The 10785-nt window shown below is 43.1% G+C and overlaps 1 protein-coding gene across 1 annotated transcript in view; it reads right to left on the reverse strand.

Annotated features, from left to right (window-relative positions):
• gemin4 (gem (nuclear organelle) associated protein 4) overlaps window positions 1-10564 on the reverse strand; it is an 11502-nt gene extending 938 nt beyond the window's left edge. The window contains exons 1-6 of the mRNA XM_061682351.1: window positions 10417-10564; window positions 7131-9104; window positions 5963-6125; window positions 4993-5263; window positions 1802-2494; window positions 1-482 (exon numbers count right to left, since the gene is read on the reverse strand). The exon at window positions 1-482 is cut by the window's left edge and continues 938 nt beyond it. Of these exons, the coding sequence (XP_061538335.1) occupies window positions 261-482; window positions 1802-2494; window positions 4993-5263; window positions 5963-6125; window positions 7131-9104; window positions 10417-10432 (3339 nt within the window). The 5' untranslated portion in view covers window positions 10433-10564 and the 3' untranslated portion in view covers window positions 1-260. The remainder of the gene's footprint in view (window positions 483-1801; window positions 2495-4992; window positions 5264-5962; window positions 6126-7130; window positions 9105-10416) is intronic.
• Window positions 10565-10785: the final 221 nt, after the last annotated feature.

Genomic DNA, 10785 nt, shown 5'->3' on the forward strand with positions numbered 1-10785 from the left:
TGTGTGGTGTGCCATGAGATTTTGGTAATGCCAAATGGGTGACTTGGCTTATTAAAGGTTGGGAAACACTACACTAAATGACTCATAAAAATGAATGCAATTGTGATGGGATTCTTTGTTTTGTATTTTTGGTTATACTTTTTTTTTTTTTTTTTCCCCCCACCCTTTCATCTTAAATTAGCTCATACATCCCAATGAAACACAGAAAAAACACCCGATGTGGAAAATTTGTGTTTAAGCCACCCAAAACGGCAAGGGTGTCATGCAGGAGATAATGCCAGTTGCGTTATCTTCTGCTGTAGAACAGACTTCATCTCTTGGTTCTCCAGGTTGTCTGCAATGGTGTAGAAGAAGTGCTTGGTGTTTTCATTCTCCAGGGGGGTGCTGCTCTCGGGGAAAGCGGACATGATGGTCTGGTAGTGACTGAGGATCTCCAGGCTGGACAGGAAGAGAGGTTCACTCTGGCCTCCAGGCATCATCACCTTAGAACAAAATGAAACTATTATCGCAGTTCATGGAAAATTCACCAAGAATATATGGAAATCGCCGCAGTGAAGAACAGTGAACTCCCGTATATTCACGGTCGACATTCACAAATTCAGCTATTAGCGGCTTTCCTGCACTGAAGAAAAAAAAGCACTTTTTTTTTTCTCTTCTTTTTGCTCAGTCCAAGTCCAAAACCATGTCTAATATAAGAATATTGCTTTGGTATTATCTTGGTGTCAAGAACAACAAACATACCACTGACGTCTTTTATTGCAAATTTTCTTTCTCGGGTTTATAATATTTAAGTTTGTTTATTTCAGATTCAGTGTTTAAGCAAAATGTAAGTTTGTTGTCATATGATAAACTTTAACGCTGCATTTCTGCAGAAAAGGGAAACATGCACATCGCCGTGATTTTTCATTAAATATTGAGTTTGGCCTGCGACGTTTTCCCAATTTTTTATTTTGGCCCACTGTGAATTTGAGTTTGACACCCCTGCCGTTTAAAATGTTCTATAGGTTAGAAAACCCATGCAAGGGCAGGGAGAACAGGGCAACTCCACATGTAAAGAGCAGAGCTGAGATTTAAACCTTCAGAACTTAACCAGTTGTGCTGCTCATTTCAGTTCAAACTCATGTAGATTCATTAACAAAACAGGAACTTTTCAGAAGGCAAATCCCTAGCAAATGTCAACTTACAAATAATTTTGGTGTTTAACATAATGTTTACATTTCTTGAGATGGTGAATTTTGGGTTTTCACTTTAATCATTACAATTGTGATTGTGTGTAGTGACTCTACAAACCCCAATTCAAATGAAGTTGGGACATTGTGTAAAACGTAAATAAAAAAAATGATTTGCAAATCCCTTTCCACCTATATTCAATTGAATACACTACAAAGACAAGATATTTGTATTTGTTCAAACTGATGAACATAGATTTTTCTTTTTCTTTCAAATATTCTCACATTCTGAATTTGATGCCTACAACACATTCCAAAAAGGAACAGGGGAACAAAAGACTGGGAAAGTTGAGGAATGTTCAAAAATCCCCTGTTTGGAACATTTCACAGGTCAATTGGAAACAGGTGAGTTTCATGATTGGTTATAAGACGAGCATCCCCAAAAGGCTCAGTTGTTCACAATCAAGGATGGGGCGAGGCTCACCACTTTGTGAACAACTGCGGCAGCAAACAAGTCCCAACAGTTTAAGAATGTTTCTCAATGCAAGAAATTTAGGATTTGGTCATCTATTGTCCATATAATCAAATCTGAGTATTTTGTTACATCACAGTGAGACATTGACGCTTCTTACCTGGATGTGTTGAACATGACAGAAGATCTGACTGAGAACGAAGAGGACCTCCTGACTCGGAACCTGCTCGACAGTTTGTGCACCTTCTTTAAGATCTTTCAAAGAGTCTTGGGACATTTTAGAAACTTTAAATGAGTTGCAAGATACATCGGAACCTTTTGGTGGTGCAGGATGTACATTGGGCGAGACCGTAAGAGTGCCGGATGCGGGCAGGGCTAACTTGGCTCTTAGCGAGTTCATCACCTCCCTCACCGTGTGAGCATATAATCTTGCAAGGTGTGCCCAGCCATCTCCTGTCAACCAGTGAGAACAGCTGGACCCACAGAGCAGCTGCAGGACTCTGAGCATGAGGACTGAGAGGCAGAGTTCATAGGAAAACCTTCTCAGATCTAGGAGGGGCAGGAATTCCACGTACTCCAGCGAGAAAGGCACATGGAGGCGACCTGAGGTAATCAGCTCCTTCAAGGCTCCAAGTAATCTGCTCCATTGGGGGACGGAACACCAGGGCATGGTCTGGGTTAGCGCCACCAGCAGGCCCTTACTGAACATGCTGACGTGTTCAGACTGACGCTGGTCCAGAGCCAGAGAAGACAACATGATAGACTGGAGGGATTCTGACAAAGCGCAGCACTCCATCCACGCCAAAAGACCTGTGCCGGGTCCGTACTGGGGAAGGTTAAGACCCGACCATTCCTAAAGATGATGGAAAGACACACACATGAGACAAAGATCATTTAGAAGAAATAGTGTAGCATCATTATCTTCTTTTCCTTTCGGCTTATCCCTTTAGGTGTCGCCACAGTGCGTCACCCCTCTCGTTCATGCACATATATTCTGTCTTACTTCGGCTAATCTTCATTCCTCTGCTTTCCAGTGCATGCCTCCATCTTTCAAACTGTTCTGCCACCTGCTTCCTGCTTTCACTGCAGCTCACAATGTCATCTGCAAACATCATGGTCCACGGGGATTCCAGTCTAACCTCATCTGTCAGCCTATCCATCACCACTGCAAACAGGAAGGGGCTCAGGGCTGATCCGTGATGCAGTCCCACCTCCACCTTAAATTCGTCTGTCACACCTACAGCACACCTCACTGCTGTTCTGCTGTCCTCGTACATGTCCTGTATTATTCTAAAATACTTTTCCGGCACTCCAGACTTCTGAATGCATTACCACAGTTCCTCTCTGGGTACTCTGTCATAGGCTTTCTCTAGATCTACAAAGACACAATGTAGCTCCTTCTGACCTTCTTTGTACTTTTCCATCAACATCCTCAAGGCAAATAATGCATCTGTGGTACTCTTTCTCGGCATGAAACCATACTGTTGCTCGCAAATACTCACTTGTGTCCTGAGTCTAGTCTCCACTACTCTTTCCCATAACTTCATTGTGTGGCTCATCAAATTTATTCTTCTATAGTTCCCACAGCTCTGCACATCACCCCTGTTCTTAAAAATGGCCACCAGCACACTTTTCCTCCATCCCTCAGGCATCTTCTCACGCGCTAGAATTCTATTGAACAAGCTGGTCAAAACCTCCACAGCCACCTCTCCTAGATGCTTCCATACCTCCACAGGAATGTCATCAAGGACCAACTGCCTTTCCATTTTTCATCCTCTTTAATGCCTTTCTAACTTCCCCCTTACTAATCATCGCCACTTCCTGGTCCACCACACTTGCCTCTTCTACTCTCCCTTCTCTCTCATTTTCCTCATTCATCAACTCCTCGAAGTATTCTTTCCATCTGTCTAGCACACCACCGGCACCAGTCAACATATTTCCATCTCTATCCTTAATCACCCTAACCTGCTGCACATCCTTCCCATCTCTATCCCTCTGTCTGGCCAACCCGTATAGATCTTTTTCTCCTTCTTTAGTGTCCAACCTGGCATACATGTCATCATATGCCTCTTGTTTGTCCCTTCCCACCTCTACCTTTGCCCTATGTCGCATCTCAATGTGTTCCTTTCGCCTCTCCTCGGTCCTCTCAGTGTATCACTTCTTCTTAGCTAACCCTTTTCCTTGTATGATTCCCAGTACTGTGAGGTTCCATTAGACTAAGCTTTTCCTGTTTTAGGTCAATTAGGATTACTAAAATTATTTGTTTGATAAATGCCAGAAGAATATATTTTCGGCAATTTTTCATTACTTTCTTCAAAGTCAGAAGTTTACGTACATTATGATTACTATGCCTTCATGGGAAACCCCAGATGTCATGTATTTGGAAGCTTCTGTTAGGTTTATTGACAACATCTGAGTTAATGTTATATTTTAACTAGGCACACCTGAAACCCACTGCTTCTTTGTGTAATTCTTGGGAAACTCAAATAAATCAGACAAGATTGCAGGAAGAAGATTGTGGCCTGGCACAAGTCTGGTTCATCCTTGGATTCAATTTCCAGATGCCTGAAGGTGCCACGTTAATTTGTTCAAACAATTATAAGCAAGTATAAAAAACAGAGAACACCATCGCAACTTTGAAATATGGGGATGGCAGCATGATATTGCGGGGTTGTTTTGGCACAGGCGGGACTGGTGCACTTTCCAAAATAGATGGCATCATGAGGAAAGAACATTATGTGGAAATACTGAAGCAAAATCTCAAGACATCAGGCAGGAAGTTTAAGTTTGGGCGCAAATGGGTTTTCCAAATGGACAATGACCTGAAGCATACTGCCAAACTGGTTACAAGGTGGCAAAGTCAAAGTTGTAGAGTGGCCATCACAAAGCACTGATCTCAATCCTATTGAAATTTATGGGCAGACCTGGAAAGGCATGTGCAGGCAAGAAAGTCAAACTTGGCTAAGTTACACCAGTTTTGTCAGCAGGAATGGGCCAAAATTCAATTAAATTCAAACTATTGTGAGAAGCTTGTGGAAGGAAAGCCAATACTAAAGCAAAATGGGGGGTGAAAATTGCGGTCTGTATAACCGAAGAGGAAATACTCGTGAATCAGATTTAATTGGGGTGGGGGGGGAAATGGGAGATTTTGTTTCAAGGCCATATCACCCAGTCCTAGTTTGTCTCGGAACAGACTACTTGTATGAGAAAAATGTATTCTAAATTCAAATAAATCAGAAGTTGACCTGCATTGAAGTATCTGGAATAAAATGGACTACTTAAGAAAGCGGGAGCAGCTCATTGGGTGTTATCTTGACATCATCGTTGTTATGAAATTTCCAAAGGTCCCACCTGCTCAGGAAGATGACACACTGCCAACAGAGACGTGGGAACTTCGTTTTTGAAGTGTCTACCCCACACGGGTTTCAGGTGGAAGTAAACAGTCCAGTCAAGTTCCTTCATCTTATCGTGGAGCCAGAAGAGAGCTCTGGACCAGCGACTTGGGGCAGCTTCCACCTGGACGCCCACCACCTGTGCCAGTGTGATCAGCACCGATGCCAGCAGCTCTTTGGTGTCCATGGACCAATGGTGTACAGCACCCTCGGGTGGTTGCTCCAAACACCTGGCAAAAGACAAGAGTACAGGGCAGAAATCAAACAAAGGTCATCTGATCATGATTTCAGTCACTGAATCATGACAGTCCATGTCGGTAAGCAACTCAAACTTTTTTTAAAAAATCTTGATAAGATAATGCAAGGCATACATTTTCGTTAATTCCTGCATTTGACTTAAAACCGTATTTTATTATTTATATTGCTATGTTTTCTTAAATTGTATTCAAATGTAAATTTATACAGGTGAATTAGAATAACTTAGAATATTGTGGATTTATTATTTCGGTAGTTCATTTTAAAGAGATTCACTACACACAGACTAAACTATTTTAATTATTTATTTTTTTAATCATTCTGATTATGAGAGTTTATAGCTAACAAAACCCCACAATAGACAATTCACTATCTCAAAAAATAGACCATTTTAAATGTTTTTTTAAAAACAGAAATTAGGTAGGAATTGGCGCACTTATTTAATCACTTGGTTTTTTTTCTCCCTCACCTGTATCTTATTAATCTACTATTTATACCTCTCAAAGTACAGTACTGTATTTTAAGATGCTTTTTGTATTGATGTTACTGTTTTTCATTTAGTTGGCTAACGTCTGCACCATAATGTCGGAACTCAGTCGTACGCCAAGGACTCCCAGTGCAGTACATAATGTCAATATGTTCAATTGAAACTACAGTCTTTGTTTGTGTTCAACCTGAGGGCCTGGTCATGAAACTGAGCCAGGATGTAGAGCAGAGGAAAGGGAGAGCATTCCAGCACCCAGTGGGTTGAGGAGGAAGCTACTTCTTGCTGGACGTCCACAGACAAGGCGGCGTGGAGAAGTTGCAGACTTAGATTGAGATCAACAACGTTGCTGCCTGGAGGGAATGTAAAGACACACGCAGAGTTGGACATTTAGTATCGGACAACTGGAAAAACTAATAATTATTTAAAAAACAAGTAGAAGTTTAAAATGAAAGCTGCTGCAACCATAGACTCCAGCATATTATGGTTTCATATTTTGTATATTATATTACATTAAGCCCGAAATGAGCTGGGCTAAAAATTAGTTAAGACTTTTGTTTTTTGTGGATAGGGTATCAATTGACTGGGAACGACAAGAAAGTGGCAAAAGACTCTTCGGAAGTTGTGTCAGAGAGCGATATGACAGGCATTGAATATGGCTATGCAAACAAATGTATAGTCACCTCATTATATTACGATATATACACAAAACAAATTGATGGATAACTGGTTTTGAAATCAGACACCAGGGAAATTAGTTTGTTCAACTATTGTTGAATTTATTTTAAAAAGGGGTTGCGTAAAAAAAAAATGCTTGCAAAAGCTTGACTTTATTCAAAGTGTAGATAATTTACAATTTTGGTACTCTTGGTTTGAGCAAGAATCAAAGTAGATGCACATGAATTTGCTTTGTCCGGCTACATGAAATTATATGACGAGACATTAAGTTTGACAAAGGTGTTTTAGAGCACTCGAAACGAACTATAAATTAAGAACTGATAGGCAGAATTAGATAAGCCCATAGGCAGCATGGTGAATTTGTGGTTAGCATGTCTGCCTCACAGTTCTGAGGTTAAGTGTTCAAATCTTAGAAGAATCATCATCTTTATTGTCATGAACAATGCATGCATGCACACAAAAGTTGTTCTCTGCAATTTACCCATCACAGTGAACACACACTCTTGGCTCTGGCTTTCCTGTACAAAGTTTGCATGTTCTCCCTGTGCTTGTGTGGGTTTTGGCTATATCTGCCCTGCCACTGGCTGGCAACCAGTCCAGCGTGTACACCCGCCCGCCATTCACCTAAAGCCATGACCCTAAATGAGGGTATATAAAAGGGATAGACAGACAACACTCACCTGAGAGAGCTAGGTTAGGCAGGACGAAAGTGTTGACAAGCTCCTGAGGTGACAGGAGGCTCTCTCTTTCCCCTTCAACTGTTGCGACTGGCACCATCATCAGCTCCACAAACTTAAGGAACTGTTCCTTTTCATTGTCTGAGAGTGATCTGACGCTTATTATTTCCTGCAGACACCTGCAGAGTAGACGTGTTGGATTTCTTCTCCCGTCGCTTTTGCTTTCTGTAACACCTTCCAGGCCGGGCAACTGCTGCAGGATCTTACTCATGAGAGCGAACGCCCCTTTATTAAAGATGGCAGAATGACAGCAGGATCTCAAAGTAGCCTCCGGGTTCTGGAAGGCCACTCTGGCGACTAAAGACACTGCTGTGCTGAGGTTGCCCTCCGCCGTTGGAGCTTTGCCTCCTCCCTGTATGATGCAGTTGAAAGCCATGTTGAGCTCTTGCTCAAAGCCGGCGATCAGAGCGGAGGAGCCCGAGCATCCACAGAAGCCCTTACTGGATATTCTCAGAACGGCAGCCAAAGCTTTATTCTTGTCTTCCAAGGCGAGCGCAGTGAACACGGCCGTGACAACTTTGAGCAGCCTCCTGGCCTGGCTCACGGCAAAGCTCTCGCTGTGGAGTTGACTCGTGAGGGTGGAGGCCAGTTGGATAAGTGTGTCACAGTGCTGGAAGGCCGTTTTGTTCTCTTCAAGGCAGTCCAGCCACCGCTCATCATGGGCCGCCCAGCTCTTCTCGCTGGCAAACAACACAGTGACGTCGTGATAGTCCTCCAGCCGGTGACTTACGATGGTCATGGCAACCCTCATACTCACCTCTGAGGAGCTCTCTACAGTAGGGAAAGCCATCGATGCAAGTAAACCTCGGAGGTTATTCTTCTCAGACTCTTCTTCTCCGGTCATGTCGGCTTCTTCCAGAGCCGCCAGCATTCTGTGGACACTTTGCTGTAGTCTGAAAGCTGTGTAACTGGAAGGAGAGCCGCTACACACTTTCAGCAAGCCGTGACTTTGCCAGAAATGGGTGAGCTCTGCCACACTCCTCAAGGCTTCATGAAGGCTCAATCTGCTAGGCTGAAACTGGGATGGGGTTAAAGAGGCACGGAGGTCTCGCTGAACCTCCTGTATTAGCTGTGAACTCAGCTTGTCACTGTTCTCGCTGACACTCATGGCTTTGGACAGGAACACAATCTTGTCTTTGATTGGAAGGATGACTGAATGATCGATGAGGAAAGTTGTGTAAAGAGCATCGAGACAATTAGAGAGCGCATATAAGCCGTGCTCTGGTTTGGATATGACATCCTTCATATCTGTGAGCGTGTGGAGGAGAATGTCTAGGACACCCGTGTTGTGTGGTAATGCTGATGAGTCCAGTTTCAGCCTCTTGGCAGCCTGATGAGTCAAACTAGCAGGCTGAGAAGTAAGATGAGCAACCTGGTTAGCAAACAACACTTCAAGGTTCTGCTGCTCTCCAAACTGCTCATATCTGCCTTTCCACAGTTGCCACCATAACTCAAGAAAGAAATGGACATCATCCTCACCCACAGGGTTGCTTTTCACATGCTCCGTCAACCGTTCCAGCTCAGAACACATCTGACGCGGAGGAAGACACAGTAAAAAATGAGCAAATATGTCTGCAGCTGACAAGGATTTGAGCAATTCCATCAGGACGGTGTGATTGACTTCTGGGAGGGGGCTATGGAGAGGGAAAAAGGTGCTCTCCCTCCACGCCTCCTCCACATCCTCTCTATTCTCCCTGCTCAACAACTTCAACCACACAACACAAACTAACTTTTTCCTCCAGGAGGCAGCCTTGCTCTTGAGATGACCACCGACATTCTCCTCGCCACAGATTTCCCTCACTGTGGCCAAGACTGGCTTGCCCACCTTGTCCCAGTCACATTTCTGAAGTGAGCTCAGCGAGGACGGCAGACATAACTTATTAGCCAGGAGGAAAGATCCTTGAAGAATGGCCCAGTCTGAAGCAAAAAAATGACAAGAATTCAAGTATCAGTAGCCCTCTACTCAAAGACTCCCCAGATTCTTACATGAACTGCTCATTTTTAAATGAATGATGAATCATTGTCTTCAAATACATACAGTGTCGGGGAGTAACGAATTACATCTAATGAGATTACATAATTGAATTACAAAATGTATGTAATTTTAACCCATTACATTACTGGGAGCGGCACGGTGGACGACTGGTTAGAGCGTCAGCCTCACAGTTCTGAGGACCCGGGTTCAATCCCCAGCCCCGACTGTGCGGAGTTTGCATGTTCTCCCCGTGCCTGCGTGGGTTTTCTCCGGGCACTCCGGTTTCCTCCCACATCCCAAAAACATGCATAAATTGGAGACTTTAAAATTGCCCGTAGGTGTGACTGTGAGTGCGAATGGTTGTTTGTTTGTATGTGCCCTGCGATTGGCTGGCAACCAGTTCAGGGTGTACCCCGCCTCCTGCCCGATGACAGCTGGGATAGGCTCCAGCACACCCGCTACCCTAGTGAGGAGAAGCGGTTCAGAAAATGGATGGATGGATTACATTACTGGGAGAAAATGTGTGATTAAATTATAGTAGGTGACACATGTGATTGGCTCCCTCTGGTCACGTGCCATTTTGCTGTAGTCTCAAACGTGACATATTTCCAAATATCACCTCAAAGCGCCACCTTATGGTGCAATCTTTTAGTTTGACATTTTTAAAAGGTTTACCTGGTTTGAATCCACTTTTTTTTTTTTAAGAGGAAACATCTAAGGGTCATGTTGATGCATTAATTCAACATTAAGAAAAGTAATCAAAATGCACTCAAACGTTATTAGTTATATTACGTTGAGGCCGTAACTGAAATAGTTATACTTCTATTTTCATTCATTTACATTTTCAACAGGGTAACCCGTTGAAACCAACATTTCCAAAGTAATCATGCATCATACGTAACCTATCAATTCTCTGAACCTCTTATCCTCACTAGGGTAATGCTTTTTAATATCAGTTAATATATCAGACAGACAGTACGAGCACTACATTCTGACTTAATAAAAGAGGGAAACTATTGTCTGTGCAGAGGTTGTTTCTTCTTCATTTTTTCCCAAATTATTAAACCTTTAAGGCGTTGAATCAGGACTTTTACCAGTCTTTTTTACACAAGTATATGAACTTCTACTAAAGCACACTGTGAGTTCTTATACCACCATTGGCTATTATTCAGTGAACACAATGAAAGGAGTTCGAAGGGGTGTAGATGAAGCTCTTGTATTGGTTTTCAATTGATTAAATGGCGTCAACTTTACCTTTATCCATGGTCATGTAAAAAGGGCCTCGGTCAGTATTTAATCTGGAGCCGCAACGTGTCCAAACAGGACTGAAGTTGGTTTATTTAGGATCAAACAAACAGGATATGAAGAGTGGAAGAGAGCTCGCAGATCGTCAACATGTCAAGCGTGCAGCTGAAAGGAAGTTTCCGCTGCCCCTGGTCAACGAATCCAGACAAGAGTCGATTCCAGGTGCTGCTACCTTCCTACAGCGCCACTCTACGTCTTCTCTGAGTACTACAAGACGACAACATACCCGGAAGAACAGATTCAGTCAATTTTGCGATCACTTCCAATGTTTTCATACTAAACGAAACGTGCCCAAGTACCATTTTGGTTTTAATGTCC

This window comes from Phycodurus eques, chromosome 7, assembly GCF_024500275.1.
Source record: "Phycodurus eques isolate BA_2022a chromosome 7, UOR_Pequ_1.1, whole genome shotgun sequence".
Lineage (NCBI taxonomy): Eukaryota > Metazoa > Chordata > Actinopteri > Syngnathiformes > Syngnathidae > Phycodurus > Phycodurus eques.